This window comes from Stegastes partitus, unplaced genomic scaffold (assembly GCF_000690725.1).
Source record: "Stegastes partitus isolate 25-593 unplaced genomic scaffold, Stegastes_partitus-1.0.2 Scaffold11, whole genome shotgun sequence".
Taxonomy (NCBI): Eukaryota; Metazoa; Chordata; class Actinopteri; family Pomacentridae; genus Stegastes; species Stegastes partitus.
Window position 1 is genome coordinate 1,676,314 of NW_007577742.1, and position 13,644 is coordinate 1,689,957.

At 45.3% G+C, this 13,644-nt stretch overlaps 1 protein-coding gene across 4 annotated transcripts in view; it reads right to left on the reverse strand.

Annotated features, from left to right (window-relative positions):
* bnc2 (basonuclin zinc finger protein 2) overlaps window positions 1-13,644 on the reverse strand; it is a 95,771-nt gene that overhangs the window by 71,893 nt on the left and 10,234 nt on the right. Inside the window, exon 1 of one of the 4 annotated variants that reach the window (XM_008287440.1) lies at window positions 5,023-5,967. The exons of the other annotated variants lie outside the window; for them this stretch is intronic. Coding sequence (XP_008285662.1) covers window positions 5,023-5,124 — 102 coding nt within the window. The 5' untranslated portion in view covers window positions 5,125-5,967. Of the gene's footprint in view, window positions 1-5,022; window positions 5,968-13,644 lie in introns of those variants that run through there. 4 annotated transcript variants of the gene reach the window in all.

Consider the following 13,644-nt stretch of genomic DNA (forward strand, 5'->3'; position numbering starts at 1 on the left):
GTGTGTGTGTGTGTGTGTGTGTGTGTTGTCCTGGATATAACCAAGTGTGTATGTGTGCGTCTATGCATGTGTGTACGTATGCAGTTATAATTTCCCAGAGTCTAAACCTTCATTGATTCTGTTGCTCCTGTCTTCCCAAGAAACAGGGGGAGGATTATGCCTTTAAAACGAGCTTTCTCATTGCAGATATTAGGTCATTAATTTCACAGGCTTACATATGAAAATATTGACTCTTCCCAGACACCCCACTATATCCTCTGTTGTAGCCGCAGCCTTGCATAAATACATTTTTTTCAAGTACGCAGCATTGATATGCCATTGATTTATTGTTTTGAGGAGCTGATAAATAAGCAATTGTATTGAATCAGGGTTTAAACACTAAACTTCTTCAATGAGTTTTATGGGAAAATGTGAACATTGTACCTGACGTATAGCAGAAGATCCCACTGTGAGATCAAAACTTCCAAGACAAAATTTGGATTTTGAAAAGTGTCAGTGTATTTCTGTGATGTTTTCAACTATTTGAAAGAAAAACACAAACAATATTTAATTTGAGGCTCCAAATTTGTATTATAGTCCCTGTAGCTTTTTCCCCTTACGGATTCCGTGGAAATAAAATGATGTGTCTCAATGAAATGCAACTAGATGACACAGTTATTCTTCGAAGCCACGTTGACTTGTCATTCCCATAAATTAGTCTCTGATTCACTGCATAGACAGGGGACCCATGAGTAGCAACGCCCGTCTACACATGTGCACTAAAACTGTCCAGGTCACAGAGACAAACATTAAGAGACAAATAGTCTCAGAATAAGACACCAAATTTTCCAGAGGGAACGGGTGGGAGATGGGTGCAGCTTCTTGTCCCCACATAGCGGACAAGGGATGGGCAGGCTTCAGGGAAACAAAAGAGTTGGAAAGAGGGAGAGAGGAGAGAGTGAGAGTGCAAAGGTTGTCACAGACTAGTCACAGCACAGGACGAGGGGAAGGGGAGAGGGGAGTATATGTTCCAGCCTTTCACATCTGTTATTCGTTTGTACCGAGCTGGGAAGAAAATAGCAGGAAGCGTTCTGGTGGTGGCGGAAGATGAAAAGACAAGAAGATTGAATAAAAAAACATGTGTCGCACATGCACTGTGGCTGATTGGATGTGTCCCATGGATTATCCCCGGGAGGTGCTGCCAACTTGAAAAACACGCAGTGGATGTGTACATACACACACATAAGCAAGAAGAAGATTCCCCCCATTCATAAAGCAGCGTGGCATACACACCCTCCCACTGTCTACACGGAACACTGTCCAAGTCAGATCTATGCATGTGGCCTTGACACACTGGTGTTTCACCAAACCTCCCAGTTTTGTTTTGCTCATTATTACTCGTACCGCTGCTACAGCTCCTGTTACAATCCCTACATCAGCTCACATCTGGGCTCCTGTGCTTCAACATGCTTTACCCAAAAAGCCAAAGCTTGTATCATTTGTCAGACTAAGTGGCACTATTTTGCTTTGTTCATTACAAACACACCAGGTGTGTACAACAGATGCAAAAATAGAAACAGATGCAACAGTCATCGAAAACGCGACATGACAATGCCAAGTGGCAGCCATTAAAAGCTCGTCACTCGCCCACACGGTGGGACCTCCCATCGCTAACGAGCTGAAATGTGGCGGGACACAGACAGGTAGGAGTAATGCTTCTACAATTATGCAAAGCACGCGAGCGTGCGTATGAATCCACATACATGTGTTTGCGTGTGTGCACATGTTTGTGAGCGCGCACGTGCACGTGCGACATGCTACTTAGGGCCCATCCCACAGCTCATTAACAGTAATAAGTGACTGCCGCCACTTCTTTTTTGTCAGTGGGGATGCAAGCCAATCAATAGGGTCATTTCACATCATAACGGCTTACCAGAGCACATTATGGCACTTGTTCATGGCTGGGAATGGCTGCCATTAGTGGCATAGCCAGATTAGATAAGGGCTAGGTGGGTGAGGGGTGGGAGGGAGGGGGGCAGATGGAGAGAGAATTAAAGAGGAGGGAAGAGGGAGGTGGATCAATATATGGATAGTTATGGAGATAACATCACAATAGGGTGTCTGGGAAAGATAGCATTTTACAGACTCTTGATTTTTTTTTTCCTTGTGGGAGCGAGATAAAAATGTGTGTGTGTGTGTGTGTGTGTGATGAAGTGGAAGGTGTGTGTGTTTGCTCAAGCCTAAATGTGTATGACCACTTGTCTATGAATGAGCCCATTGAGTGTGTGTGTGTGTACAAATCTGAGCATGTGTTATGAGAGAGTATGAATTACAGCGATCCACTCACAAGTCTGCACTGCGCTCAGTGTGCGTGCGTGTGTGTGTGTGTGTGTGTGTGTCTGGGGGCGTGGAGATGTGTTTGTGCGTGCTTTACCTTGGCATATGCGTGTGCAATCCTGTTTAATTACAGATCAGGCTTTGAGGCAGAGGCAAACAGTGCTATAATTACAGGAAACACCTCCTTTAATATTTTATGGAAATCTACCCTGCGCGCGCGTCTGTGTGTGCGTGTGCGTGCATGTGTGTGTGTGTATAAAAGCTGTAACTTGCACATATTTATTCAGCGTGTGAGAGGAACAGAAGAAGAAAATTAGGAGAGAGATATGTATATAGAGGGTTTGTTCTGAATGACTTCTGGTTCTTGCCTCATGATCTTGCGCCTTCCCTTTCATCCCTCTTTTACTCTTCACAGTCTCTCATTTCACATTTGTGTTTCCAAATGGCTACGCTAAACGCCCCTTTTTCCCCACTTTTGAACTGCTTGCCTCTCAAATATTTATACTCCCTTTTACAGAGCCAAGAGACAGGGGTGAAGAAAGAGGGAAGAGACTTAGATCTATCCATTAAAGATGAGCAACATCTCAAATGCATAAAGAGGGGTGATGAACACACTTGCTCAGAGACGGCAAGGTGTAAGCCATGACTTAATGCTAAATGACATACTATAGGGTTGGTTTACTTTTGATTTTCTACAAGAGAGAGGGAACAGGGAAAACATGATGTGTTTTGAAAGAGTCGAATAAAACCACAGATGGGAGTGATAGAGCAAAACAAAGGTAACACTAATACTGTTTACTTTATGCAGATTTGGAATTTGTTCTGCATCTGTTTTGCTGCATAAGGCAATTCCTACCCAGTATTTTTTTTTTTTTAAACTAGCACACAGGCTGGCAGCAGTCGGTATATTACAACCACAAAAAATCACAATGTCATGTCATTGACAGTAATGTATTTCTTCATTTGTCCTTATTGTGTTTTTTCTTTTTTTTTTCTATTTTTTTTAGGCGGCCACTCAGAGGCCAAACTGAACACACGTTCGCTCTTAGCCTGCAGTGACACAAATGTATGCAAACATACATTGACACCCACAATGGCAATATGCTAACACTCCAACACTAAGCCAGCGCCCCTGACTGTGTTCGACACACCGGGGGACCGGGAGCCGGGCTTTGCTGGTAGCATGCTTTACTATTCTTTGATATGCTCCAGTCATTAAAAATAGATGGCGAGCAATCATTACAGGCATCGGAATTAATCTAATTAGCCCAGCGCACTAGGCCTCTCCTGCTATGGGAAGGAGGGGTTGGGGTGGGGGGGGGGAGCATTCTGCAAACAGAGCCACCCAGCCGCAAATACAGTGTAAGCAGAGAGGGCTAGGACGCTACAGGGGCCGCGGTGGTGGGGGCATAATCCGCCTTGACTTATTAATACGCGCAAACAAGATTTAGCTCCTCAAAGCAAACAAATGAAGCAAGTGCTAAGAGGAACGAGGGGGGGGGGAAGCGGGGAGGGACACGGAGAGAGAGATCGAGGGAGAGCAAGAGGAGATAAATTATTTAAGCCAGTGTGGACTGTATGGAGAGCCGCTGCTACTGGTGGTAAAAATGGACTTCGGGCCAGAAAATTGTTTGCTCTTCAGCTCAGGGTTTTTACCTTCACAAATACTGACGTTCTTCAGTGGAGATACGCTGTCAGGCAATCTTACTGCACTTCAAAACACTTTTTTTTTTTTCTCTTTTTCGTTTTTGACGCTTCAGCAAGTCACTACATGGATCATAATCTGCTGACCTGTAATCTCCTCACAAACACCACGAACATACAAATGCATATTGCTTTCTCACTGAAATGGATCACTATGAGGGTCACTGTGGACAGACACGAGTCCTTTATTGACTCTATAGTCGATGGAGTGCTTAGGCCACAACCTCTCTTGACCCCTGTCATGGGTAATGACTGCTGCAAGGGAGTAGGAAGTAGTGTTTTTTTTTTTGTTTTTTTTTTACCTATAGGCTAATAACTGCCAAGATGTGGGTTCAGCTAAGCAGGGGTAGGTCACAGTACCATGATTAAACATAAACACAACTACTTGCCCAACTCCTGGGATCTCCTACCAGTCTGTTTGTTTGCTTTAGAAAGTTTTTAGCAGGCGTTCAGACCAAAAATAGCACTGCGTTTAAAAAAGGCGGCTGTGTGCTGTGTTGGTGTAGATGTGTTATTATGGGTACTGGTGACTTTAAAGGATTTTCAGATGCCGAAGCTGGATTATCACATCAAGATCTGTCTTTCTGCTGTCATAAGGAGAAAAAAAAAAAAGGAGGGTCAAACGAGTCCGTTAGCAGTAATGTAGAAACGTGTGCTTGCGTGTATTTGATTACTCAAAGAGGATAAAGTTGCTGTGCGGTGAAAGTTGAATCTGAACTCCTGCTGTGCCAACGCAGTGGTCGTATTGAAATGAATGAGAAGGATGTGAAAACTGTTTTTTTTAACTGCTAGTTATGGTTTTCCCCTATCCTCCTTCTTGATTTTTTTTTCCAGACCATTGTTTGCAAAGTAAAATCAAGTGAAAATGTTTAGTCCTCAGGACAGGACGGGCAGAGGTGAAGGGCTAGTCGTGGGCTCAGGCTCCACAAACTCTTCTCTCTCAGTGGGTTTCTGGGCCATTCTTTCATCCCAGCTTCTCTAATGCTAGCAGACGGTCATTACCATCTCTTTCATAGTGGAGGTCCCAGCTGTGTTCAGGGGTCTAATACCCGTCAGCCTCTGTCCCAGTCTGCCCCTCCTTCCCTCTTCCATCCATCCCTCCATCACTTCCCCTCACACAGCACAGTCTGGAGGTGCATCTGAATAAAACCCACAGGAGAGGGGGAGAGAGGGAGAGAAGAGAGAGCTAATACCAAATCTCAAATGACCGAACCAAACGAAAGTCTATCAGAAGCCAGCTCAGCAAACACAACTGCCATACTGATGAGGAGAGAAAGCAACGTGGAAAAGAAGCTGGCAAGGACGGGAAGCTGAAGCGTAGTTTATGCAGCACTTTATTGGAAAAGTGTGTCTCTTTAGCTGCAGTAAGTTACTGGGAACCCTTATCTTCAAAATATGTTCATCCGTATCTTTAAAACATGATGACAAATTGGTGACGAATGCAAGTAAGTCAGTGGTTGTTATGTGAAATTAAGGGAAATTAGTAAAGTTTTTGTTTTTTTTTCCTTAGAAATCTTTGCTTGTACCTGCTAATTAAGGTTACATGCCCAACATATAAATACCTCATAGCTGTATTGTTACATGTCTAAAATTCCTAAAATCTTTTCATGAATCACAACTGGGCCCAGAATGTAGGACATTCGTATTTTAAACCCAAAAGAAAACAAAAAGAAAAAAAATCATTTAGGAGATCCGTCTGTTTGTGTTGGAATAGATGATATCACAGAGCAGTCGAGTGGTGTAATTATTTTAAATGAAAGCTCTTTTTGCTGTTGTCATTATTTGTCGCGCTGCGCACACACACACACACACACACACACAGACACAGAGTCCCACGAACATAAAAGAGAATTCACAGAACTGTTGGTGAACTGAAAATGTAGGTGCCATGCGGACGGACACAAGCCAGAGAACAACCGAGAGACGATTTCGCCAGCACCTCACTCGCACGAAGGACATAATAGCGCTGAAAGCAAAACGACTCAATGAAACAGGAAAAGTGTATTTCTTGGAATCCACTTACACTCAAATTACAGTGACATTCTTGGCAGCGCTTGCCGCACAGGGGTAACACAATGTACTGTAGCAAAAAGAACATTTGGGACACTTATCAGAGCTGTGACACGAAAGACCAAACTATTAGCATGCAAAAAGTATTTAAAAAAAATAAATGAAATAGGAAGAAATGAAATCAAGCACGGAAAAGAAAAAAAAGTTCTGCTTTCTTGGCAGGATTTCACTCCAACTTCTTGCGTTTTTTTTCTTTTTTCTTCTCTCCCTACTGCCCTTCGTCACCAGGTTAAGTTACAGACATGAGGTGAAGGAATGAGGGAGGCAATGTGGTAACACACCGTACCATGAGGAGCGAGACACCGGCCCTCCCTGACATGGCCTGCACCAGGCAGCAACCCCTCCCCAGCCCCCGCAGGCAAGAACGCACAAACACACGCGTTATTTGGACAGCATATGTACCGTACGTATACGGACCAGTTCGCCAAATGCAAGCAGATGATATGATTGTGTTCTCCTGAGTGCACACGCACACACACTCCTTACTTCATTTCCTTCCTCCCTCCTTCCCTCCCTCCTCCTGCGCCTCTGCATGTGTCCTGTCATATCTCCTTCAGCCTGTAATTGTCCCAACTTATGGTGTTTCTTCCTGCAAGCCACAGTTTAGGGGAAGTGAAATCCTTCTAAGTGACTGTCACAATGCATCAGCCTCAGGCGAGGGACGCACGCCCGCTCGCTAGTCTCCCCCCCTCTTCCTCCCCTCTCCTCCCTTCCTCAGTCCCCTGGCTGCCTCCCTCCATCCCCGCTCACTATCCCTCACTTTAAGTGTTTTTCTTGCTGAGATGCTCCACTTGTGCTTTCACTTCGTCGCTCTCTGTCACTCTGTCTCGCTCGCTCTCTCTCTCTCGCTCTCTCTCTTTTTTTTTTTAATGCGGTCACCCTCTCCAAACACACTCCACATCCTCCCTCTTTCTCCCTCTCCCTTACCCTGTCCCCGCCCTGCATTTTACCCCGAAGGGAGAGCTGCAGTCACAACATCACGCTGCCGTTAGGCCCTGCCTGTGACCCGCTCTCCGCACAATCCTTGTTCCCCCGGTCGGAGGTTGTAGTTTGCTTCTGCTTCCCGTTTCCTTTGAAGGGACGGTCACTCCTTGACACACTTTCACACACACAAAACATGCGGTACAGAGAGGAGCTAAGGGTGATGGAGGTCGTGACCCCGGCATGTCACAGCCCTGTGATGCATGTGTCACTTCTTCTGAGTCTGACCTTGTTGCTCATGCCTCTGTCACCCGGCAGACTAGACACATACACCCTTTTTCTCTTGTTGCACCTCACTACACACATAAACAGTTTCCCATCAATCAGATACACTTCCTATTTCACATGTGTTCCTTAAAGACCATTGTTTTAGATATGTGGACCATTTGTTTTATCAGCCAGTCTCAGTTCACCAGTTAACTGTTTGGTCTATAATATGTCAGGAGAAACAAATGTAACCGGATAGGTGAATACATTACTTTTATACTTACTGATTAATTTTTTTGTCAATCAGCTTCTCTATTTAATTACTTCACTCTTAAACGAACAGAGCTGACACCACACAGATCAAAAAAAGGACAAAAAAATCATGATTAAGATTCCAAATGAAAAAAACATAAAATGAAAATGTCACACAAACTGTAGCACGAGGGGGTCTGACTAAATCAAGCAGACACAAGAAAAGCAAATAGCTGAAAAACAGCGGTGTGGTTTAAACTAGCATGGAGGTATGTGTTTATTTTGGGCCACAATGATGCATGTGCATGCACCCATGTGTGTTGTATGTGTGTTTTAGGTGCCGTTTCCTCTTTTGGGGTTTTCAATTAGCCCTGTCAGGACTGGGATTGGTGCGTTATTGAGCATTTTATTGGAACTGTGGACCGAGCGGTCGCTCATCAACCTTTCATCGACCAATCATGTGCAGTGAGGGGAGGGACCTGGGAGGTCTGGCAGAGACGGACACTCGGCAGGGGAGGGAGGGGGAGGAGGGGGAGGAGGAGGGTGGTCACTCACTCATCACTTGGACGCAGTCCGGCTCTTAGTGTGTGTGCATATGTCTGTGTGTGTGTGCGTGAGACCAGAAGAAGGTCAGTCACTGGTCACCAGATGTTAACTGTTTGGGCTGAAGCACAGAAAGCAAGAAAGAGGGGGACAATCTCTTCACCCACCCCACTCTCGCTCTCTCTCTCTTTCTCTCTCACCCCATGTACTCACACACAAACCATGAGAGTGATGGGTGATAATGGAGCAGACACTAACAAATCTGCACCTCTTGGCTAGGGGCCTTGACTCGGACTCAGAAAGCAGACAGTCTGTCCGACTTGTAAGCCCAAGTACAACACACCGCTACACACTCAGCAGACGGAGGGACCAGTGACCCTTACTGTACACTGCTCCGTTTCCAGAGGCACTCATTTGTTGTTAAATGACATTTACACCAGTGGAATTCACTGCGGTTAACTTGTAGATGTATAAGCCATTGCTTCGCTCCGCAGGAGTTGGGTGAGTTTTAAATACAGCGAGCCGTTCAGAACCTTGTCACTGTGTGTGGCCTTACAATGTGCAGGCTACTGCTGCTCTGGATATTAGCTCTTCTGTATGTCTGGCTATTAAATACCAATCCCAAGCCACACACACACACATACCACTTCCCTTTTAGTCTCAAAGTCAGGGACATAACAGTTTTGGCTGGCGAGCATTGTGTGGGCCACATGAAGAAGGAGAGAAAAACCAACTGTTCTTTTAGGTGAAACCTTCCAGCTGGAGGCAGAAGAGGGGGAAAGTAGAAACAGGCACTTGCCAGGACAACCAAGGGGAGCAAAGTTGGAGCACTTGTGACTGAGTAAAACGTGTGTCAGAGAAGAGGATGTCTGAAGATCTCTTGAAATCCTTTGCACAGAGAGGAGACAAAAATGTGCCTGTTAGCTTGCAAAGAAAAACAAGGCAGACAGAGGAAAGATTAGCTTTTGAGCAAGAAGAGTGAAGCAACAAGGAAGGAGTGAAAGAGAAAGAGGGAGGGAGGAAGGAAGGGAGGGAGAGAAGTTAAGAGAATGAAATTGTAAAATACAGAAAAAAGGAAAGAAAGAAGCGAAGGGCCAGCAGCTGGACTGTTCCTGCTAATTCAGCACTTTAACAAATCAATGCCACTTGAGGAGTACAATCCGCACCCTGAGCTCAGCTAGACGCATCAGTGAGACTGTAGGCGTGTTTGTGTGTGTATGAGTGTGTGCGCCTGGAGGGTTGATGATGTTGGTGTGAGGTCGTCCACAGTAGTCCACATTAAGGTCCAGTAATGTGTTAATTTATAACTCTATCACCCCAGACGCCTGCATTATCCATCTGTGTCACACGCTAGGCCTGCTGTATCTATCATCCAGAGGGGAAAAATGGCCAGTCCAGAGAGATTAAGCCACCGGTCGCACATTTTCTTCTTTTTTTTTTTCCTTCTTTCTTTTCCCTTTAGCCTTATCTATTGCATCCTTTCACAGTTCTCTCTTTTTGCCCTGAGTTCCCCAGGTCAGGGTGATCAATTAGGGCTTGACAGACTTCTCAGTCCTGTCTGACCACTGAAGCTCCAGAGGCCCCCGCCAGCATCAGTGTCTACCCAAAGACAGAGCGCTTACACTTGGCTTCAGCACCCTCCCTCTTCCCCTGGCCCTGGAGGCTTGTATGGTGGCTGTTTGGATATCAGTGATCAGAGGCTGAATTACACTTCACCGTAACCCGTGTGAACTCAAAATGTGTTATCACTTACAGGAGATTGACAAAACAGATTGTAATAATAAATGTGTGTGTGTGAAAGCGGAGAGTACAAAAAATTGACTCTATTTGAAAAGACCCTTGACGCGTATAAGTCATTGACACATAACCCAGTCTGTCATAACACTACTGGAGCTTTAATTTTACAGGTTTTCACCACCGGTTCTGGGCAATAATGTTGATATTTCCATAAAATATTATGTAGCAGGAAAGTATACTTTCCCCTGTTGACGCAACGTATTACGGTTGTCAAAACATGCAAACAACATGCTGTATTTCTTGAGTAAACATGGCAGTGTGCGTGTAATGTGTGTGTGCACATGTGTGTTTGTCAGTTTGTGTTTGTGCAGGTGGCTCACACTCTCTTTGTCAGGAGCAGCAGGCACTAATAACACACAGGGGTAAATGATCAATACTCACCCTCTCTATTCAATTTCACAACATCACCACTATCACCAGACACACACAAACACGCACGCAAACTCCAGCACACACGGCCATGTAAATCACCAACTTGAATGTAAAACAAAGAGTCTTTCACTAACAGATGTAGCCAGAGGGCTGGCTAAAAACAGGAGAATTGGCTTTGTTGTGAATTCCGAGCAAAGCATTAATATTTATTTTCCTTCGAAATACTCCCCTCTATCCAGGGACAGAGGTAGTGAACATGAGATACGGAGACTAAAGGAGGCATGGGGGGGTTGATAGGAAAGACAAGCTGGCAATTCCACCTTTAAAGAGTGCAACAGTCATCACGAGAGGAGAAAGGGAATCTGCCCATTAAGACTAAGTGGATGTCTATTAGATCATGGAGGTAAGGAGGTGGGCATTTACCATCAGTCCGAGTCAGAAACAACCTTGTCTGCCTCTGGTCCATGCCAAAGACTGTGAGTGGAGTGCACGGCCATCACGCTGAGATCATTTAAAGTTTCTCATAAAGTTAAAATATCATTTATTTTCCTATAAACAGCCCTCTAAACTTCGGAACATTTACCCACTGTCTATTTAAAACTATTTATTCTGAGAATGTCTGCCAGGGACGTCACCTCTGTGAAATGAAGGCAATTAAAACTATCAAAGTCACCACCCAGTCCTGTGAGATCAAAACCAACCCTCTGCCCTCTTTCTACTTCTCTCTCTTGTCCCTTTCACTCTCCCCCCCCTCGCTGCCGTCTTCCCCAGTGTAAAACCCCCCATTCTTATCACTGCGGTACAGTTAATCCTCCCGCTCTCCTCCTCCTTCCATCGCGGAGTCCCTCAGGGGGTGCGTGAAAGGCTAAAAGGAGGGAGCACATTTGCCACTTGCCTGCGACACATAATACGGAGCAGGCAATCAACTTTGGCTTGACATGTATTTGCTCATCTCCGACACACACACACACACACACACACACACACACACACACACACACACACCTACTCTCCCCCCCCCTCTCGTCACCACCACTGCTGGGAAATTGAGGGGTGAGGTTGGGGGGTGGGATTGGAGGGAGGGTGGGGGGGAGCCTAAATTAACACTTGACATTCAATACGGTCAGGTCCTTAATTGGCCAGGGCCTTCCTGAGAAGGCAATTTTCTATTCCCCAAACTGCCCCCGCGCTGCGCCATGTGCCAGTGTCATCTGTGTATGTATGCCTGCGCGTCTGCGAATGTGTGTGTGTCTGTGTGTGTGTGTGTGTGTGATAAAGAAGAGAGAAATTGTATCTGTGTGTAAGTATGTGCCAGAGAACAACTAAGTGTATGCATATATCTGTGTGTGGTTGTGCGTGTGTGCTGGAGCCCGGGCCCTGTCCTGAGAGAGGCCCTCTGGTCCCTTCCCTCTCTCTAATGAGGCTGGATGAATTAGCGCTACGTGACATGATTTGAACAGCGGTGGCCCCCCTCCCACCCCCCTCTTTCCCCTCCCTTCCCTTCCCTCGTCTTTGTCCTTCTCCCCTCCTCATCCCTTGCTCTTTTTTTTTTCTTAAAGCAGTGACAGGCATCTGGTGGCCGAAAAAATGCCAGGAGCAGCCCCGCGGCTCTCGCCTTTATGCATGCTGCTGCTCGCTTTATACCACGCACATACACACAAACACACACCTATGTAATCTACACAAAATGAAACACTTTCGCCTTCCTCCCATTCCTTTTCCACTCGCTCACGCACACACGCAGACTCACTTGCACTTCCCCGCGGATTCAGTTACAGTTGATGTTATTACAGCTTTCAACCTGAGAGGTATTAGGCTTCCTTTAACAGATCTGACAGCATTTACAACACAGGCAAGTCGACGCCTCTAATCGCCTCTGTGACTTCAGCCTATTACCAATTGATCTCAAAGAGAGCCTCCTCCTCACCTTCTGACTGATGCACAAGCTGTCGGCTCCTTTTCCTCTTCTTTGTCATAATGCGCTATCTCTCTTTGCTGCTGCATCCTGTGAACTTGACTGCTCTTTAAGTGCTCTCATGTCACCTTTTTTTTTTTCTTCTTCAACAAATCTCACATCATTCGCTAGTGATTTTATTTATGTTATTGAGTTATATCTGGATGCCCATTGATCATTCAGAAAGGATCAACTTTGCCCTCGCGAGGCCTCGTTTTGGCCACGAACAAGAGGCCGAATTTATGACTTTAATGGTCGTGCAAAAAAAATAGCGGTAAATCTCTGCGATAAATCCTTTGTCGCCACCCTTTACAAATCTAAACTGATCAACAAGCTGCGAAGTAATGGCCTGAATAAAGGAAACAAAAGCTGCAGATTTTTTGTGTGTGTTTGGAAGAAACATATCAAATGGATTAAATGCCATGAAATATTAAATGCCAGTCAGAGTCACACACATCATGTAGCAGACGAAGCTCGAACAAAGCACTTATGCCTGAGTGTGTTTCCCGACAAAGGAAGAGGCAGCTCAGGCCATTTACAGAGAAAACATCAGCACAGAGAAAGCAAGTGCATACGTGTGGCTGTGTGTGCGCCTGCAAGCATGTGAGTCAACAACACAAATACATCTCCCACTTCTAACACACACAAAAAATCGCTTTTTCTTTACACGAATTCTCACTTTGTCCCGTTGTTTAGGACTAAAGCCGTCACTTCAAATGCACAATAAATGTCACAAGAGGTCATCGATGTGTGATGCCAGAGGTCACGCACCGTGGCCTCCCACCTCTGGGTGGTTGCTGTGGATACAGGGTCAGACCAATTGATGTCTATCACAGTGGGCTAATTAGATCATTTGTGACTTAATTGACAATATAGATTGTTAGAAAGTGAAGTGCGGAGCTGCTCAATATGTGATAGGCTCACACGCGGACAGGTTCAGCTCAGGAGTCTGTACGGTCACATCTAAACGAACAGGAATGCTCGGGGACAGCGCACACTGTTTCTCCCGTCTCGGCCACACACACACCGTGGTATTTCATTGCAGTGTGTACATACACACAGCACACACTCACAAAAACAAAAGCCACCCAGAGTCTCAGCTTGCCAGAAAAACACGAGCTGTGGGATGCCAAGGCAGCTGCATTTAACAGTGGCCATTAAATGTTATTAATCCAACAGCGCAAACATCTTTACAAAGTCAGCAGAGAGCACAAACAAATGCTTACACATGTTGCTTTAACACTTTGCTCACAACAAGAAAAAGTAGCTAATGGGTTTAGACTTGAGTTTAGAGGGTTTTATTCAGAGGGTTAAAACGGCAACATTGTTAAGAAGCAATTTACACGATCTGCATGAAGGGAAGACAAAAGTGCTGCAAAGTATCTATGTTTGTATGACTGGATATCTTTGTGCATATGCGTATGTGTGTGTGTGTGTGTGTGTGTGTG